This window comes from Hemicordylus capensis, chromosome 14, assembly GCF_027244095.1.
Source record: "Hemicordylus capensis ecotype Gifberg chromosome 14, rHemCap1.1.pri, whole genome shotgun sequence".
Classification (NCBI taxonomy): domain Eukaryota; kingdom Metazoa; phylum Chordata; class Lepidosauria; order Squamata; family Cordylidae; genus Hemicordylus; species Hemicordylus capensis.
Genome location: NC_069670.1, coordinates 18,899,597 through 18,919,889, shown reverse-complemented (window position 1 = coordinate 18,919,889; position 20,293 = coordinate 18,899,597). Strand labels below are relative to the sequence as shown.

Here is a 20,293-nt window from a genome sequence, read left to right as displayed (position 1 = left end):
AATAAGTACACACACAAACATATAGAGACTTGATCAGTATTATAATATACAAGTGAATTTTAGCCCGTTGAAAAACGGGCGCTAGTAATGCTTTCGGCCCCGCCGCTGAACCGCCCTCCCAGCTGCCCGATCCCACCATTTGTACAGGAAAGAGGAGCTCACCAGCAGAGCTCCTCTTTCTGCAAAGGCTCTTCTCAAACTGGCGCTTTGAGCGGAAAGGACGCCCTTTCCGCTCAAAGCGCCAGTTTGAGAAGAGCCTTTGCAGAAAGAGGAGCTCTGCTAGCGAGCTCCTCTTTCCTGTACAAATGGTGGGATCGGGCAGCTGGGAGGGCGGTTCGGCGGCAGCATTTTTCAGGGCCAATTTGGCCCTTAGTAATTTGGTGGGGGGACGGGAATGGTGGGATCGGGCCCCAAGGTTCCCCCCCCCGCCCGGCTTTACTGGCGGCGCCAGGCCTCGGCGGCGGCTCCGCCACCACCTCGGCCAGCTTCCCCGCCGCCTCTTCCCCCGGCGCCTCTCTCCTTTATTTGCGGCGGCCGCTTCTGGCCCCGCCGCCGCCTCACCCGCACTCCCGCCGCCAGTTGCCCCGTCGCAGCCACCGCCACCTCTGGCCGTGGCCATGGCTGCGCCGCCGCCTCTCCCGCACTCTCCTCCTGGCGTAGGCGGCGGCCACTTCTCCTTCTCCCGGCCCCAACATGGCCGCCGGGTCCTGCCGTTCGTGCCTCCCTTGCCCTGTTCTGGGCATGCCCAGAACAGGCCAGGCACGAACGCACGCTTGGTGTCCGTCCACGGACGGACACCAAGCGTTTTATTAGAGAGGATAATATATTATAATTTTATAGAATATATTATGATATATATATATGCTTATTAGGTTAATCTGTACATTGTGTGTGTGTGTGTGTGTGTGTGTGTGTGTGTATATATATACACACACACATATATACTTGATCAGTATTATAATATATATTCATATATGTTTAGGTTAATCTGTACAGTGTGTGTGTGTGTGTGTACACACACAGAGGGAGAGGGAGAGGGGGAGGAGAGAGAGAGAGAGAGAGAGAGAACTAACACACCTTGACTGAATCTTAATTGCTACTGTGCAAAATTTAGCTGCCTGATACAAAATGTTAACAGAGTGATCGGAAAGAAGGTAAGTAACATAAAACTCATCCGTATTTTTAGGATATCTGTTAATAAGGGGAATAATACGTCTAAAACACAAGTGTTGCTAAAAGGAGCAGTATAAAAGCACATGACCCAACTGATTCAACATCCCCATTCCCACAAGGCCACAGACACTCCAAATATGGGATTTTCTGGAAGCTACCCTCTAACATTGCCAAAGGCAACACGGCCAACCATTATTATTATTATTTTATTATTATTATTTTACATTTATATCCTGCTCTTCCTCCAAGGAGCCCAGAGCGGTGTACTACATACTTGAGTTTCTCTTTCACAACAACCCTGTGAAGTAGGTTAGGCTGAGAGAGAAGTGACTGGCCCAGAGTCACCCAGCAAGTCTCATAGCTGAATGGGGATTTGAACTCGGGTCTCCCCGGTCCTAGTCCTGCACTCTAACCACTACACCACGCTGGCTCTCATGCCATGCCATGCCAGTGTCAGAACCTATCTATATATTGGTGATATCAAATTATAAAAATAATTGGCTGGTTTATAAACAATCCTAGCATCTCAACCCTCACATACCTAGTCTCCAAACTTCAGTCTTTTTAATGTTCCATATCAAATACACACTGCTTGATTATTGATTTAGGGTTATCAAAGCCCAATGGGATTAAATATTCCAGTGATAAACCATAAACTTCTCAACAATAAAGTTAGTCCAATCAGAGAAGTATTCATCATCAAGGAGGCAATCTCTCCTTTGCATGTTTTGGTGGTCATTGTAGTGGGCAAACAGGAACCCATCCAGTACGTAAGCCTATGTAATCAGGTGAAGAACTGTGCTAAAACCACATGTATTCATTCATTCATTCATTTATTCATTCATCCATTCATTTGCCATGGGATGTAGTGATGGCCAACAGCTTGGATGGCTTTAAATGCAGCTTAGACAGATTCATGGGGGACAGGTCTATCAATGGCTACTAGTTTGGTGGCTGTGGGCCACCTCCAGCCTCAGAGGCAGGATGCCTTTGAATACCAGTGTCAGGGGAGTAACAGCAGGAGAGAGGGCATCCCCTCAACTCCTGCCTGTGGGCTTCCCAGAGACATCTGGTGGGCCACTGTGTGAAACAGGATGCTGGACTAGATGGGCCTCCTTGGGCCTGATCCAGCAGGGCTTATGTTCTTATGCTCTCATTCATTCATTCCTTCAAATTTATATACTGCTTGAGTTGATAGATATAGAGACTAGACTCTCTGCTCTGGCTTCTGACTGGTTTTTCGAGTACCTGCATGGCACTCGAAAACCCAACATTTGTTCAGTGCTTTATTTCTTATCGCTTTAAAAAGAAATCAAACCTGCTCCAACAAATGGGGGTGGGGGTGGGGAGTTGTGTTTGACATGTGTAGTGGTTAGAGTGCTGGACTAGGACGGGGGAGACCCGAGTTCAAATCCCCATTCAGCCACGAGACTTGCTGGGTGACTCTGTGCCAGTCATGTCTCTCTCAGCCTAACCTACTTCACAGGGTTGTTGTGAGGAGAAAACGCAAGTATATATTACACCACTCTGGGCTCCTTGGAGGAAGAGTGGGATATAAATGTAATAATAATAATAATAGGTAATCATCACACTACAACTTGGGATTCCATTACAAATCAGGTGTCCTCTGACTGAGTTTGGCCAAGGGGAGAATTTTATACAGCAGATGGAGTTATCTCTAGGTGGTTTACATAAAATTCAAATAAAAAGTTAAAAACAACAACAAAAATGTATGAGCTTGATCTTTGGGACTCAGGGTTAAGTCGGGGAAAACATTTCTGTGGGGTTGAAAAAATTTCATTTCATTTTACCTTGCGTGCATGTGAGCTTTTGCCATGTTTGGCTTCTGTCATTGGCCCCCAAGGAGACAGGCTATAACATGGAAAAACTTGATCAGTATTTTTTAAAACTAATTTAAGTTGGTGGGATCAGAGGTGCACCTAGGTAATTTTGGCACCTGGACCTAAAAGCCTTTGAAACCCACCTTCCCCGCCATGCTGCAAGTTAAGCATCATTTTTAACGTGTAGGTTCTTGAGGGCACAAACCACCCAGGACAGACTAAAGTGGCGCAGTGGTGGCGCAGTGGTAAAACTGCCGCCCTGTAACCAGAAGGTTACAAGTTCGATCCTGACAGGGGCTCAAGGTTGACTCAGCCTTCCATCCTTCCGAGGTCGGTAAAATGAGTACCCAGAATGTTGGGGGCAATATGCTAAATCATTGTAAACCGCTTAGAGAGCTCCGGCTATAGAGCGGTATATAAATGTAAGTGCTATTGCTATTGCTATTGCTATTGCTAAAGAGGATTTGGGGGTGCCCAGGGGTGTGAAGGCCCTGCACTTTGGTACCGAAATCCAGGGGTAAGAGCACCTCTGGCAGAGACAGTTTAACCTACATAGGAACATAGGAAGCTTCCTTACACTAAGTCAGACCCTTGGTCATATCACTCAGTATTGTCTACCCAGACTGGCAGCGGCTTTTCCAAGGTTGCAGGCAGGAGTCTGTCTCAGCCCTATCTTGGAGATGCTGCCAGGGAGGGAACTTGGGACCCTCTGCATGCAAGCATGCAGGTGCTCTTCCCAGAGCAGCCCCATCCCCTATCTTACAGTGCTTACACATACACATGTAGTCTCCCATCCAAATGCAAACCACGGTGGACCCTGCTTAGCAAAGGGGAACAAGTCATGCTTGCTACCACAAGACAATAACATCTCCTGTCTTTTGAAACCAACATAGCAAGCCCCACCGCGAGTGAACGGATACGTCGAGTGGGCTAGTTACAGACTTACTTGACTGAATTTAGGAGTCTTTCCCTTTAGGAGTCCTCCCCTAGGGAACCCTGGGTCGTTCTGTGCACGGGGTCCGGGTAAGTTTCTCACAAAGAATCCTCAGCATCCTCTAAACAGGTCTGCAGGGTAGGCACAAAGTAAGTTGTTTGTGGAGTTGGGATTCTTCTCCTCGTCCTCCCAACCAATGGTCGAAACCCTTTTCGCCGACGCGTGGCTGCCACCTAGTGGTTTGGAACGCACATCTCAAGCCCCAATGCTAAACTATTTGCAAATCCGCGTGGACGGGACGCCCGCCTGGATTCTCTCTCTGGGTGGGACAGTCTCCACTCAGCTCGCAGTAAGTGGCAGCATTGCTTAGCTGGCACAGTTTGTCCCCAGCCACAAAACTCCCAATCGCAACTTGTGGCCAGAAGGGCCGTTCAAGCTGGCCTGACTGTAGTAATTTCGGAGGTGGGAAACACGGAACAAATGCAATCCAGAATTGGCTATGGGGCGTGCTTATTGTTGATGGTAGTAGGAGTGGGGGGCGGGGGAAGTTCCATGATGGGGGTAGCCAGGCATATATACCTGCTAACTGAGTAAAGAAGCAGCACCTTCTAAAGTGGTGATTCCCTTGTATGTACCCGGGGGAGAGCAACTGGCCCTATCCAACCCCAGCACAACATCCCTGCAGTGGCTATTGCTGGTGTCTATCCTATGGGGTTTTTTCTGGGGGTGGGGGTTGTGGGGTTTTTTGGATTGTGAAACCCTTGGGGCAGGAAACCACTATCAAGCTATTTAGGGAGGAGAGCTGGTCTTGTAGTATAGTAAAGGGTGCCGCCAGGTCGATTTCGAATGCTGGCGCCCACAGAGCCCTGTGGTTTTCTTAACAGAATACAGGAGGGGTTTCCCATTGCCTCCTCCTGGGCATTATGAGATGATGCCTTTCAGCATCTTCTTATATCACTGCTGCCTAGCCGAGATTCGAACCTCAGCCTTATGCTTGTTAGCAAAGCATTTCCCTGCTGCTCCACTTAAGGTGACGACGGTCTTGTGGTAGCAAGCATAAATTGTCCCCTTTGCTTAAGCAGGGTCTTTCCTGGTTGCATTTGAATGGGAGACTAGAAGTATGAGCCCTGTGAGAGATTCCCCTGAGGGGATGGGGCCGCTCTGGCAAGAGCACCTGCCTGCTTGCATGCAGGAGGTCCCAAGTTCCTTCCCTGGCAGCATCTCCAAGCAAGGGCCGAGAGAGACTCCTGCCTGCAGCCTTGGAGAAGCTGCTGCCAGCCTGTGAAGACAGTACTGACTGAGCTAGATGGACCCAGGGTCTGACTCAGCATATGGTCGCTTCCTAGGTTTCTATATTTATATCTGTACTTCTCTATACATAAAATGTAAACTGCTTTGAGAATCTTTGTGGGAAAGCAGTATATTATTATTCGTAGTAGTGGGGGATGGGGCAGTGGCTCAGTGGCAGAGCATCTGCTTGGCACGCAGAAGGTCCCAGGTTCAATCCCAGGCTGGCAGCATCTCCAGGTAGGGCTGGGAGAGACGCCTGCCTGGAACCTTGGAGAGCTGCTGCCGGTCCGTGTAGTCAGTACTGAGCTAGATGGACCAAGGGTCTGGCTCAGTATAAGACAACTTTCTGTGTTCCTACATTTTAGTGGTCTAGTGTTTCCAGATTTCCCACCGCAGGTGTTCTTGGGTGGCGTTCTTGATCCAAGATGATTCCTGCCGCCCTGGAATAGCCACACACTAAGACGGCACCTATGTCTCTGCTTAGTCCCACCTGGTGGGGCACACCTTCTATCCATTTGAAGGGGTGAGCACTGGCAGCGGAGTCTTCCCCATCAATCTTTCCCTGTTCCATCCCCATCCCCATCCTATGAGCATAACATTTTTTTAAAACAGTGTTGTGTAGTGGTTAGAGTGTTGGAAGACCTGATGAAACTGGGCTGTATCACTGGGCAGAGGAAAGGGGAGAGAAAGGCCTCTCCGGAGTTGTGAAATCCATTCGATACAACCACTCCACACACACTACAGTCACTAACGGGCTGGGGAGACCTGAGTTCAAATCCCCATTCAGCCATGAAACTCACCGGGTAAATCTGGGCCAGTCACTTCTCTTGCAGCCTGACCTACCTCACTGGGTTGTTGTGAGGATAAACGAGGAGAGCTGGTCTGGTGGTAGCAAGCATGACTTGTCCCCATAGCTAAGCAGGGTCCACCCTGGTTGCATATGAATGGGAGACTAGAAGTGTGAGCACTGGAAGAAATTCCCCTCTTAGAGGATGGAGCCGCTCTGGGAAGAGCATCTAGGTTCCAAGTTCGCTCCCTGGCAGCATCTCCGAGACAGGGCTGAGAGAGACTCCTGCCTGTAATCTTGGAGAAGCCGCTGCCAGTCTGTGTAGACAATCCCTAGCTAGATAGATCAATGGTCTGACTCACTATATGACAGCTAGTGGTTAGAGTGCTGGACTAGGACCAGGGAGTCCCGAGTTCAAATCCCCATTCAACCATAATACTTGCTGAGTGACTCTGGGCCAGTCACTTCTCTCTCAGCCTAACCTACATCACAGGGTTGTTGTGAGGAGAAACTCAAGTATGTAGTCCACCGCTCTGGGCTCCTTGGAGGAAAAGCAGGATATAAAATGTTCATCATCATCATCTACAAACTGAAATTGAAAGGCTGTGGCAGAAAAAGACCAAAATCATCCCAGTGGTAATTGGCACCCTGGGTGCAGTCCCAAAAGACCTTGGAGAGCACCTCAACACCACAGGGGCCACAGAAATCACCATCAGCCAATTACAAAAAGCACCTTTACTGGGACCAGCCTATATTCTGCGACGATATCTATAACAATTGACAATAAAATTCAGCCATCCCAGGTCCTTGGGAAGGACCCGATGTCTGGATAAAACAAACCAGTCAATGACACCTGTCTGACTGTGTAAATAAATAATAATGATAAATATTATTGCTCTGGGCTGCTTGGAGGAGAAGCAGGATATAAATGTAAAAATGAATTAACAAAGGGTGCATGCAATTTCAGTGGAGGAAAATCCATGCAACCAGAGGGCCCCCCCCCCGATTATTTGAAGATAAAATGCAACAGGGAAAGTAAAATCAATTGAAAAGGGATCTGACGTGGACAGAGGCCTGATGGGAGTGTGTGCAGCAGGGCTGTAGCTAGGGGAGAGGGGGCCTGTGTTCACCCCTCTCCCCAGCAGCCCCTTGGAGTGAGGGAGACAAGAAAATAGGGAAGCGTAGAGCTGGGGGGCCCTTAATGGGGGTACCCCCGGTTCTTTGACCCCATCTGCTCCATCCTAGCTACATTCCTGGTGTGCAGCAGCCACATCTACTCGGGCCAACGACTCCACGCTGGGATGGGAGTCCGCCGCCCTCCGCCCTCCCCACATAGGACAGAATCTTGCCCTTGCTCCACCTGCTTCAGTCTTTTTTTAGACACCCCCCCCCCGCCTTTCCCGGACCGGTTCCTGTTTTAAACACAACGCTGGCTCCGGCGACCAGGGGGAGATGCCAGCGAAGGAACAGGTGCTTCTGTCCGTTGATTTATCTTTGGGTTGGCTTCTCTGGTGCTCCCGCCTCTCCAAGCAAGAGTTAGGGACTGTACTGTGTGTGTGTGTGTGTGTAGTGGGTGTGTCGGATGGATTTCAGGACTCTGGAGGGGCCTGTCTCTCCCCTTTCCTCCGCCCAGTGATGCGACCCAGTTTCATCAGGTCTTCCCAGCCATCCTGCCCCACATCTCTAGGGGGAAGGGAAGTGACAGCAGCGTGGGGGGCCTCCACGACTACCCGGTCATCTTCTTCACCAACCGGCCATGTGCTGTCCATGCCCTCCAGAGAGCCGCTCCGCTGAGAGAGGGAGGGAGTGATGCCAGGTTGGAGAGGCCCTCCAAAGCCCATCCAGTTCTCTTGGCGTTAAAACAAGCAGCGTTCCAGGAATGGGTAAGAGGGCGGGAAGCCCCGCTTTTCAGCGCCGGCGCTACCGCTTTGGCAAAAGAGGGGCTTTGGGGGCTCTTTCGGGGGACATGGTAGACAGAACTGTTTGGAATATTTAAAAGAATATTTAATATTTAAAAGAAAGAGGTAATTGGTTGCTCTCCGTGGTCGTTGGGGAAGGGCCGGAGGAAGAGCTGGTCTTGTGGTAAAAGGGAAAGTGTGCCGTCAAGTCAATTTCGACTCCTGGTGACCACAGAGAGCCCTGTGGTTGTCTTTGGCAGAATACAGGAGGGGTTTGCCATTGCCTCCTCCCGTGCAGTGTGAGATGATGCCTTTCGGCATCTTCCTATATCGCTGCTGTCCGATATAGTACCAGTGGAGATTCGAACCGGCAACCTTCTGCTTGTTAGTCAAGCATTTCCATCTTGTGGTAGCAAGCGTGAATTGCCCCCTTTGCTAAGCAGGGTCCACCCTGGTTTGCATTTGAATGGGAGACTACGTGTGAGCACTGTAAGATCGTGTCCTTAGGAGATGGGGCCTTTCTCTGGGAAGAGCACCTGGCTGCTTGCATGCAGAAGGTTCCAGGTCCCCTCCCTGGCAGCATCTCCAAGGTCGGGCTGGGAGAGACTCCTGCCTGCAACCTTGGAGAAGCCGCTGCCAGTCTGTGAAGACAATACTGAGCTAGATGGACCAAGGGGCTGATTGCGTATATGGCAGCTTTTGATGTTCCTAAGGAGTTGCAAGGAGGGAGGTTGAAGTTGAAGGAAGACCCACTGAAATGCAGATTTGATGGTACTCTCATGTGCCAGGTTTGAGTCGTACACCTTTTTATTCCTTTCAGGATGATTACTATTGCTATTATTTATGAGATGTGTGAGAAATGGGCTTTGGATAGATTACCCCCTCGGTCTGCACACAGTTACAGGGGAAATGGGCCTTATCTCCTCTGATTTGTGTTCTCTGCTTTCTAAAGGTAAAGTTTTGCTGTCGAGTCAGTGTCGACTCGTGACAACCACAGAGCCAGGATGATTTCCTTTGGTAGAATACAAGAGGGGTTTCCCATTGCCTCCTCCCGCACAGTATGAGACGATGCCTTTCAGAATCTTCCTATATCGCTGCTGCCCAATATAGATGTTTCCCATAGTCTGGGAAACATACCAGCGCGGATTCAAACCTGCAACCTCTTGCTCCCTAGGCAGGTTACTTCCCCACTGTGCCATTAGGTGGCTTCTGTCTGCCTCTGCCTTCTACCATCTATTTAAAAAAAAGACCAACTTGGAATTTTGCAATGGTGAGCATGGCATAAGTCCCTGCCTTTCACCCAAACTATTGCATTTACAGCATTGGTTGAGGGGGAGTTGAGGAAGACAACCATGCGGGTATGCCGTGGTTTTGCCACATAGGAACATAGGAAGCTGCCATATACTGAGTCAGACCATTGCTCTATCTAGCTCAGTATTGTCTTCACAGACTGGCAGCGTCTTCTCCAAGGATGCTGGCAGGAATCTCTCTCAGCCCTATCTTGGAGATGCTGCCAGGGAGGGGACTTGAAACCTTCTGCTCTTCCCAGAGTGGCTTCATCCCCTGAGGGGAAGATCTTGCAGTGCTCACACATCAAGTCTCCCATTCAGATGCAACCAGGGCAGACCCTGCTTAGCTATGGGGACAAGTCATGCTTGCTACCACAAGGCCAGCTCTCCTCTGCGCACATACGGACTTGCAACTTTGCCTGCGTCCTTGTGGCCGAGCTCAACCGAGTGGCAGCAAAATGTATGTGTGGTGATGAGCTGAGTCCATGATAAAATGACTGCACTCCAAATTCTCTTCCTTCGGGCCAGCCCAGCCCTCTCATGTCGGTTATTTGAATCGGCCCCCAGCTGCAATCCCATGATAACACCTTGCTGCAATATATTCCGAAGGTGAAATTGCAGGTAGGTGAAAGTATGATTGTGGATCGTCTACATATACAGGACTATCTATGACCACAGTATCGTATTTACCTGAATCGAAGATGACTCAGACTTTAAGAGGACCCCCTTTAAAAAGTAGAGGTTCCATACATGTTATACCTGCATTTACCCAAAAGGAGCAGATGACCTCTTGATTTCTAATATCAAAAAACTTGGGAAAACCTAGTCTCGGTTTCAGGTAAATACAGTACTGTCTAGCTTAAACACTGATCTCTGGCACTGGGCAAAGCACAGCCCTGCATGGTGGGGTCGCCTCCCTATGGTGCTGGGGGGCTGTGCAGAGTATTCAGCTTTGGGCAAAGCTTCACACAGGCCCGGTAGACAATTGACGAGGAAGCCTGCACTTGGGGTTGTTGGGAGCTGGGCTTTACGATGAAGAACACTGGCTTAAGCAATGAACCTGGGTCCCTGCCCTTATGAGCTTACAGTCCAAATGGAAAGAGGAGGGAGAGAGAAGGAAGAGGGAGGGGAGAGTTAGCAAAAGCCGGTAGCAAGGGATGTACGGACATATTTTAAGCAAATAAATGTGAGCGAGTAAAGTTACAGAGACCGAGGTGAGACAGATGGTGACGATGAGGGAGGTCAGACCCAACGGACCCCTTAGCGATGGCTCCCCATTTTTTATTACGGCCCTCTCCCTTCCAACCTCTGCCACACCACCTCTCTTCCCATTTTGCACACGTAACATGTTTGCAGATGGAATTTGGCAGCAGAAAGAGCCGTGGGGGACACTGAATGAACCAGGTGTGTTGATCACTCCCCAGCCCAAGTGCTGGCCTACATTCAGTTGAATCCACACTGCTCAGTTTGACCCCACTTGAGTGTCTCTGGCAACTACACAGGGATCTTCCACGGCCTGCTGCTTCATGCAAGGGTCTGCAGACTAAGTAGCATGCATGCCAACAGCCCCTGTGTGTGTTTGTCATCTGTCCCATGATATATGCGATATATTCCGAAGGTGAAATTGCTGATAGGTGAAAGTATGATTGTGGATTCTCTACATATACAGAACTATCCATGTCCACAGTATCGTATTTACGTAAATCGAAGATGACTCAGACTTCAAGAGGACCCCTTTAAAAAGCAGAGGTTCCATACATGTCACACCTGCATTTACCCAAAAGGAACATGGCAAAGCACCACCGTCCCTGTTGTCAGCTCTCTTTCACTCTTCCAAGACAGATTAATTGGATCCTGCAAATCTCAGCTTTGATTTTTCTTTCTTTAAAAAAAAGGGGGGGCACCTAAGTCTCTAGACCTCATGGTTTCAACGATTTGTTTGGAACCATATTAGCAATATGGGGTGAGATGACAAAAGCAGAGAGGAGGGACTTCACAAGATCAGAGGAGTTTGTGGCGCTTTACATAAATCTTCCCTGGACTAGCAGACTACGCTCACAGAGGATCCTAAAACAAGAGCACTCACCACTCTCAAACCTGGATAGGACACTTTCCCTACCCTCCTCCTCCTCCTCCCATCCCCACCACCGCTACTACAACAAATATTTATATATCAGAACCCAAGTTGTGATCGTGAGAACAGCCCAAAAATCTGTTTTAAAAATGAAAAGGATTTGCGGTTACCTTTAGTAGAGCGCAGTGCACAGAGACCTTTTGCTCCTGCAGCGACGTCTTCAGGCATTTCGGCCGTGAGATGGAGGTGACGTGGTGACGGCTTCAGGCAGCTGTTCCGGCATGCAGTGGCCGTAGTGAAAGGTCCCTGGCAGCTTTGGCCCATGTTGTGCCAGCCTCAGGGCTAGTGACCTGGTAGAGGCACAGCCGCGTTAGATAGGCAGAGAGGTTCTGGTCCTCACTGAGCTGGGGAGGCAAAAGAAGGCCGGCGAGTGAGTTGGAAGAGAGGAAACTGCCATATACTGAGTCAGACCTCTTGGTCCCTCTAGCTCAGTCTTGTCTTCACAGACTGGCAGCAGCTTTTCCAAGGGTGCAGGCAGGAGTCTCTCTCAGCCTTGTCTTGGAGATGTTGCCAGGGAGGGAACTTGGAACCTAGATGCTCTTCCCAGAGCGGCTCCATCCCCTAAGGGGGGGGATAGCTTCCAGTGCTCACACTTCTAGTCTCCCTTTCATATACAACCAGGGTGGACCCTGCTTAGCTAAGCGGACACGTCAGGCTTGCTACCACCAGACCAGCTCTTGTGGTAGGTGCTCTCTTGAAGGCTATAAAAAGTGAGGAGCAAGGCCAGAGACTTACACAGGAAACACAAGACGCTGCCTTCTACTGAGTCAGACCATCGGCCCATCTAGGTCAGCATCGTCTACACTGACCGGCAGAAGATTTTGTGCAGGAGTTTGTTCCAAGATTTTGTGCAGGAGTCTTCCCAAGCCCTACCTGGAGATGATGCCAGGGGTTGGATCTGGGGACTCTCTGCGTCCAAAGCCGGGGCTCTACCACTGAGATCCAACCCCATCACCTCAGGGGAACACCTTACAGCGGACGGCGCCCCCATTTAATCACCCATCCACATGCAAACCAGGGCAGACTCTGCTTAGCAAAGGGGGCATTCCATGCTTGCTGCTGCAAGGCCAGCTCTCCTTAGCTCTTCTGCTGGACAGCTTCCAGCATTGGTGCAGTGAGTAAAATGCTTGGGAGTCTCTCAGTACTCAAATTACCAGGCCGGTGGCGGGGGGAGCAAGGGGACCCGGCCCCTTTATCTTTCATCATGGCTGCTATTTCTAGAAAGCGAAATAGGTGTTGCGTATTTTAGTGTATTTTATCATTCAGTGTGATTCCGTGTAACTTTCCCATTTTTAGTAGTAATAGTCCAACTTACGGTAACCATTATAGTTTTAACTATTTTTAATTTTAATTCTAGCTTTTTACCACATATGAAATCATTTCCAGCTATATGACTACTACTACTTAAATTCCCCTTCTATCTTTTCTGTGCATTTTATTATGAAAAAGTATTTCTAGGGGTTATAGTTTTTTAATAGCTTGTTTCCTTTTAGTAGCTTGTCTCTTTTTAAATTATAATTATTTTAAATTTTAGCCTTTTTATAATAGCTATCATCATATTTGCAGTCACCTCTGTTAACATGTAACTTTTCTCCAGTATTACCTTCATTGAATGTGTAATTTTATGCTGGTCTCTGACCGTAATAAAGCTTGATTGATTGATTGAAATAGGTGGGTATCTTTTAGCAAAAACCGGGAGTAGTCAGGGGGCTTGTGGGTTTCATTAAAGCCCCCCCTTCCCCCCACCTCCATGATTTAAGCCCTGGCTTTGGCAAGAACCACACAGAAAACTAACTGTCAGCAAGTACACTAGGCTAGGACTCCTGACCCGGATTGGCTGGCTGCTTCCCTTTTGTGCGGGAGGGCACCTTGAGTCCTGCCCTGAAGTAGTACATGGGGACACAGGGAGCTGCTTTCTACCGAGTCAGACCATTGATCCATCTCACTCAGTATTGTCTTCACAGACTGGCAGCGGCTTCTCCAAGGTTTCAGGCAGGAGTCTCTCTCAGTCCTATCTTGGAGATGGTGCCAGGGAGGGAACTTGGAACCTAGATGCTCTTCCCAGAGTGGCTCCATCCCCAGAGGGGAAGATCTTGCAGTGTTCACATGTGGTCTCCCATTCAAATGCAAACCAGAGTAGACCCTGTTTAGCAAAGGGGACAATTCATGCTTGCGACCACAAGACCAGCTCTCCTCCCAGTACACCCTAAACACAGGTTTCGTACCAGACAGTAGCCAATGGCCATCACAACATAAACAAGTATACACATACAACAAACCAGAGAGATTGAAATTTAACAGCTCAGGATTGCTAAAAGAAAACCATAGTGTTAGTACCTCACATACTGTTTGTGAGAACAAGGCCGTTCAAATGCCTTCCTGAAGAAGACGTCTTTGCCAAACGACCCCAGGGAATTAGTCAAGTGAGCCTTCTAGGCAAGACGTTCCACAGTGAGGGGGCCACCATGGAGAAGGCCCTGCTCTGTGGCTGTTTTGTGATGGCTGTGCTACCCCTCCCGTTGAAAAGAAGGGGAGAACTCTAGTTCATTGACAAGTGGGGATAGGTTCTCAAATATACAAAGGCCTGCTAGGGACAAAGGAGTAAATGGAAAAAATAAATATTGGAAACGTTCTTGGAAAAAGGATGAAGAGCCTGGAATGTTTGTGTGCTTTGATGTGTCTCCAGGACACATCAAGCTGAGACGATCAAAGATACTTTGTGCTTGGGGCGGAACAGGCAAATTATGCCACACCACTGGTGGTATAAATATAGGGCTGGACTCAGTGGTGCCTTCTGCACGGGAAAGCTATCTTCTGCCCAGAGGAAGCCCACATGCCAGACTATTGCATAAGAAAAGTGTTGCTTAATCCAAAGGTACTCCTCCACTTGCATAAGCCTCTGTGCAAACAGAACCGGGGAAATGGCTATAAAACATACCTTCTCTTGCATGGCCTGGAAATTTGTGCAAGCATTTCCTGAGAAACTCTAGCAGCTATTTTCTTTCCACTCACAGGAGTAGAGGAAGCTGCCTCCTACTGAGTCAGACCATTGCTCCATCGAGCTCAGTATCGTCTACACTGACTGGCAGCAGCTCTCCACAGTTTCCGGCAGGAGTCTCTCCCAGCCCTCCCAGGAGATGCTGCCAGGGGTTAAACCTGGGGCCTTCTTCATGCAAGCATGCAGATGCTGTTCCACTGAGCTATGTCCCTGTCTCTTAAGTGGGAAATGTTACAGCACTCAAATGCAGTTGCCCATCCAAATGCAAACCTGGGTGGTCCTTGCTTATCCAAGGGGACAATTCATGCTTGCTGTCGCTCTCGTAATAACCTAAAGCATAGGACATTCATTGTCCTTTTGTGGTCTCCCCAAATCTGCCGTATAGAAGGGCCAGCTCCAGTGCTGACCTCCTGTTCCCAAGGGTTGCTGCCTGCTTGACGAGGTCATCTGAGGGGGCTATGCTCCAGGTGCCGACAATGAGGGAGGCTCGGCTGTCGTGCACGCGGGACAGAGCCTTCTCTGTGGCTGCCCCCAGACCCTGGAATGCTCTCCCGGTGGCTGGCTATTCGCTCCTCGGTCTCCATCACAGTTTTTAGAAAGCGTGTTACATCTTGGTTTTTTACCCAGGCTTTTATATGATTGTCTCTACTGCTTCTTCTTTGTATATTGTATTTTATATGGTTGTATTTTAGATCTTTAGTCAGATTCATGTTTTTATTTTTTAGCTTAATATTTTAATTGTGCATTTTTATAGTCTTGTTTTAATTTTTCTGTGCACCGCCTTGGGATTGTTTTAATGAAAGGTGGTATATAAATTTAACAAACAAACAAACACATGCCAAATTCCAAGCTCTGGGCAGAAACAGGGAGTCATAAATGAAATCATCTTGACACAGGATGTATGAAGCCTGTTCCATTCCAAAAGTACAGTATCAAGCCACACAGGACAATCTGTGCAAAATTCCCCACCATGTAAAACACGCTCCCATGAACTGGAAAACCTGAGCCACGATGGAGTTTCCTTGATACTAACAATGATCTGGGACCCACTGTGGGGCCAGGGCAATGAGAAGGGTGTGTCCATGTGTGTGCACAAGGTGTCTGTTCCTAAAACAACGTCTGCTGCCTCTGGGATGTACCCCTCCTCCTGTCCCCAAACGCTGCTTTGGGATTGAAAATACTACAACCTATTTTTAAAGCTTCCGTTTCGGACCTTTGCCTTTTGGGGGACAGATCAGGTTGCAATGCTCAGCTGTTTTAGGCTCCCAGCTCTGGCCGTCAGCTATTCTCCCAATGGCTTCTTTCTCTCTCTCCCCCCCCCCCCGCCCCACCCTTGGTATCACAAGAAACCAGAGGGCATGCTTAGGGAGCTGATATTGAAGAGCTAACAGTTTGCACTCTGGTGAGTGCTCCGAATGGCTTTGTCGCTCATGCTAAAGTAAGTATTCATGAAGTTGCATTCTTATTAAATCCACAAAGTGCTGGTTTTAACGTTTAAAGCCCTAAACGGCTTGGGACCAGGTTATCTGAGCCTCACCCCAAATGTCCTGATATGGACTTTAAGATCTATTTTGGAGGCCCTCTCCTTGTGTCCCTGCCAAATGAGGCAAAGTGGGTGGCTTGTAGGGAGACGGCCTTTTCGGTGGTGACACCCTGCCTCTGGAATACCCACCCCCCGTGTGAGGCTCACCTGGCATCATCACTTGGGTCTTTTAGATGCCTGGTGAAGGCCTTTCTGTAAATGCTGGCTTTAAAAAATTTTAGTTGATTTTTAAAAAAAGGTTTTTTAAATGTTTTGTATTGTATTTTGTATTTTATATAGTAATTTGTTTTGTGTTATGTGTTTTAATTGGATTTTTTTTACTGTTGTATTGTTGTGAGCTGCCCAGAGAACAACTTGTAATGGGGTGGCTAACAAATAAAGTTTAATAATAATAATAATAATAATAATAATAATAATAATAATAATAATAATAATAATAATAGGCAGAGCTAGAGATGCTAGATTGTAAGACCAGGAAAATCATGACCATCAATCATGCTCTACACCCCCGCAGAGATGTAGATAGGCTATACCTCCCTCGCTTCTCAGGAATGCTGCAAGAGGAATGCTGCAAGTCCATCAAACAGTAGAGGAGGAGAAAAGAGGCCTTGAAGAATATATAAAGGACAGTGAAGAAGATGCACTTAAAATGGTCAATAACACAAAACTATTCAACACCAATGAAAGAAAGCAGGCCTACAAGAAAGAACAAGTCAAGAACCGAGCAGAAAAATGGAGAAATAAGCCACTGCATGGTCAATATTTGCACAATATAACTGGAAAATCAGACAAGACCTGGCAATGGCTTAAGAATGGCAACTTGAAGAAAGAAACAGAGGGTTTAATACTGGCTGCACAAGAACAGGCACTAAGAACAAATGCAATAAGAGCCAAAGTCGAAAAATCCACAACAAACAGCAAGTGCCACCTTTATAAAGAAGCAGATGAAACAGTGGACCACCTCATCAGCTGTTGTAAAAGGATCGCACAGACTGACTACAGATCAAGGCATGACAAGGTAGCAGGGATGATACACTGGAACATCTGCAAAAAATACAAGCTACCTGTAGCCAAAGATTGGTGGGACCATAAAATTGAAAAAGTGGTAGAAAATGAAGATGCAAAAATATTATGGGACTTCCGACTACAAACAGACAAACATCTGCCACACAATACACCAGATATAACTGTAGTTGAGAAGAAAGAAAAACAAGTCAAAATAATCGACATAGCAATACCAGGTGACAGCAGAATAGAAGAAAAAGAAATAGAAAAAAAATCACAAAATACAAAGATCTACAAATTGAAATTGAAAGGCTGTGGCAGAAGCAGACCAAAATAATCCCAGTGGTAATTGGCGCCCTGGGTGCAGTTCCAAAAGACCTTGAAGAGCACCTCAACACCATCGGGGCCACAGAAATCACCATCAGCCAATTACAAAAAGCAACTTTACTAGGAACAGCCTGCATTTTGTGACGATACCCAAAACAACAACAATATTGATAACAAATTTTTGGCAACAAATTAGTCAAAAACACCTGTTTGACTGTGCAAACAAGAAATAATAATAATATATCACCCAAAGTAAAATTCATTATGATGGTTAGTAACTCATTAAAGGGTCTCTAAATAGTGTTCCTATTATTGTTGTTTGTTGTTGTTGTTGTTGTTATTCTATTTACACACAGTCTACCAGATGTTATTGACTGGATTTGGCACTTTGTCGGGCCCTTTCCAAGGGTCTAGGATAACTAAAGAAGAATTAAAGATATTGTCATAATATCCATGCTGTCCTGAGTAGCGTTGCCTTCTGTAGTTGATGTGTTGTAATTTTATCGATGCCCAAGGTGTCAAGATGGCGTTCAAGTTCTTTTGGCACTGCACCAAGGCCGCCCACAACTATTGGCTCTACTCTTGTTTTCTTTTTCCAGAGCAGCTCAATTTCAACCTAAAGGTCCTTGTATTTGGGTTTTTTCTCCAATGGTTTTTCGTTGACTCGTCTATCCCCTGAGATTGCAACATCAATAATAATCATTATCATTATCATGATTATTATTATTTATTACAACATTCAAGACCTCTGGCATCTTGTACCTCCAAGTCATGTGGCTTCTCTCCAGTGGGATGGTGGCTTCCCTCAGAGTGGGGATGGGGTTGTTGTTCAGTGGTAGAGCATCTGCTTTGCATACCAAAGGTCCTGGGTTCAAGTGGGGCTGTCCTAGTATACAGAGAGGTTTCTAGTTGTTTCCATGCTCTGAAAGAGACATATCCCTGGCTGGAGCAAAAATACTTTCTAATCAGCTCCATTTATAATTGCCACCAGAATTTCAGCCAAAGCGAAATTCAGCATGAGGGCTAGTAACTTGTTAAAGGGTCTCTAAATAGTGTTCCGACGTCTAGACTGCCTGGGCCACTCACTCAGCCTTGTACCGGAGGGCATTCCGTTGGTTTATTTATTGTAGACTTCTGTCTGTGCTTTGCTTCCAGAGAACCAGTGACAAAAGAGGAAGGAGGATCTGGGTGACCGTTCTTCACAAACTCTGGATGGATTGGAATGGGGGAAGCCGTCCACTTCACGAGGCCACACCACTCAGCCAGCACGAATTTCTTCATCCGAGCACTTTTCCTCCTCTTGTTCTGTAGATATGGTAAGGCAGCAGCGGGCGGACTTCAGCTTTGGCAGCACGAAGTAGGCAGCCATCTTTTCTGCTCAGTCAGGTCACAACCAGTTCCCAAGAGCGGTACTTACATAAGAATGTAAGAGCAGCCCTGCTGGATCAGGCCCTAGAAGGCCCATCTAGTAGTCCAGCGTCCTGTTTCACACAGTGGCCCACCAGGTGCCTCTGGGGAGCCCACAGGCAAGAGGTATGTGCACGCCCTCTCTCCTGCTGTGGTTCCCCTGCAATTGGTATTGGGAGGCATCTTGCCTCTGAGGCTGGAGGTGGCCTCTAGTCACCAGATGAGTTGCCCTTGAAAGACTCCTCCATGAAGTTCTCCAAACCCCTCTTAAAGCCACCCAGGTTGTTGGCTGGCACCACATCTTGTGGCAGAGAATTCCGTAGGTGAATCATGCATTGTGTGAAAAAGCACTTCCTTTTGTTGGCACTTGGAGGGCTCCCAGGGGGTACTCAGAGTCCGCCTGCCCGCCTCTCCCACCATCGCCGATGAACTATTTGGCTCCACTCTGAGGATCACTAACTTGAAGTGTGCCCCTCCCCTCAGCCTGATTGACTGGCCTCAGAAAATTAGCACTGAGTACTCTCATTGAGTCACCTTAAGTGGCGCAGTGGGGAAATGTTTAACTAATAAGCAGAAGGTTGCTGGTTCGAATTCCCGCTTGTACTATATCAGGCAGCAGTGATATAGGAAGATGCTGAAAGGTATCATCTCACACTGCACGGGAGGAGGCAATGGTAAACCCCTCCTGTATTCTATCAAAGAAAACCACAGGGCTCTGTGGTCACCAGGAGCCGAAATCGACTTGACGGCATATTTTACTTTACTTTACTCCTATTGAAATTAATGGGACAAGCAAATTGCCCTGTTGATTTCGATAGGACTGCTTCTGAGTAACTCCGCGTGGATGTGAGCTAGTGACTGGAGTAGCTTGTCTTCCTATCTATAATCTTTACTTCTTTTTTTATGTATATATGCGTACACACACACACTTTCTCACACACACACACACACACACACACACACACACACACACACACTCACACTTAAATGTTTTACTTCTGAAATAGGCTACTCCAATCTCTGGAGAAAACAAAACCCTGTATGGCTTCAACAATATATGTGAGCATTAACAGAGAATCCAAGTATCATGAATTGATATTTTAACAGACTCTTAATAAAACCATATGATTAAAAAGCTGTGCAATTGCATGCATTATAATAATACTGGATCTGTATGTTTCGATAAAATTTTAACAAAATGATCATTAAAATAGTCTCTATATGCGACTTAAATGATTGGATCCAGTAGTTCATATTGAAGATGTATTGCTGGCGAAGTGGGAGAAGATCGAGTGGATATTCCCGAGGTAAAGTCTCATGGAGTGATTTATGATGAGGCTTTATTCTTGCAAAACGCATTTCGACTCTGTTGAGTCTTCTTGAGCGGCAGGCTTGAAAATATATTGAACAAATACAGTGTTCAACAACAACAACAAAAACACTATAAAAAGAGACAATATATACAGGATAAAATGTCCTAATAAGGGCTGAAAACACCCATACTACATTAATATAAATCAACTCATCAGAAATCACTATATGAGACTTTATCTCGGGAATATCCATTCGAATGTCTCCCACTTCACCAGCAAGAAGTCTTCAATACGAACTGTTGGATCAACATAGGAACATAGGAAACTGCCATATACTGAGTCAGACCATTGGTC

At 47.3% G+C, this 20,293-nt stretch overlaps 2 protein-coding genes across 11 annotated transcripts in view; one reads left to right on the top strand and one right to left on the bottom strand.

The window, feature by feature from the left end:
- Positions 1-20,293, bottom strand: part of LOC128337152 (heat shock 70 kDa protein II-like) — a 179,017-nt gene that overhangs the window by 141,375 nt on the left and 17,349 nt on the right. For 5 of the 6 annotated variants that reach the window (XR_008312196.1, XR_008312194.1, XR_008312197.1 and 2 more), the window contains one exon: positions 11,457-11,690. The gene's annotated coding sequence lies outside the window, so the exon portion shown is untranslated. Of the gene's footprint in view, positions 1-3,960; positions 4,073-11,456; positions 11,691-20,293 lie in introns of those variants that run through there. The other variant, XM_053277817.1, reaches the window with a different exon arrangement.
- LOC128337154 (hemojuvelin-like) overlaps positions 1,109-20,293 on the top strand; it is a 28,497-nt gene continuing 9,312 nt past the window's right edge. Inside the window, exons 1-2 of one of the 5 annotated variants that reach the window (XM_053277825.1) lie at positions 1,109-1,154; positions 18,375-18,535. In XM_053277825.1, coding sequence (XP_053133800.1) covers positions 18,442-18,535 — 94 coding nt within the window. In that variant the 5' untranslated portion in view covers positions 1,109-1,154; positions 18,375-18,441. Of the gene's footprint in view, positions 1,155-3,911; positions 4,038-4,184; positions 4,298-7,612; positions 7,909-15,687; positions 15,783-18,374; positions 18,536-20,293 lie in introns of those variants that run through there. The other 4 variants (XM_053277823.1, XM_053277821.1, XM_053277820.1 and 1 more) reach the window with 4 other exon arrangements.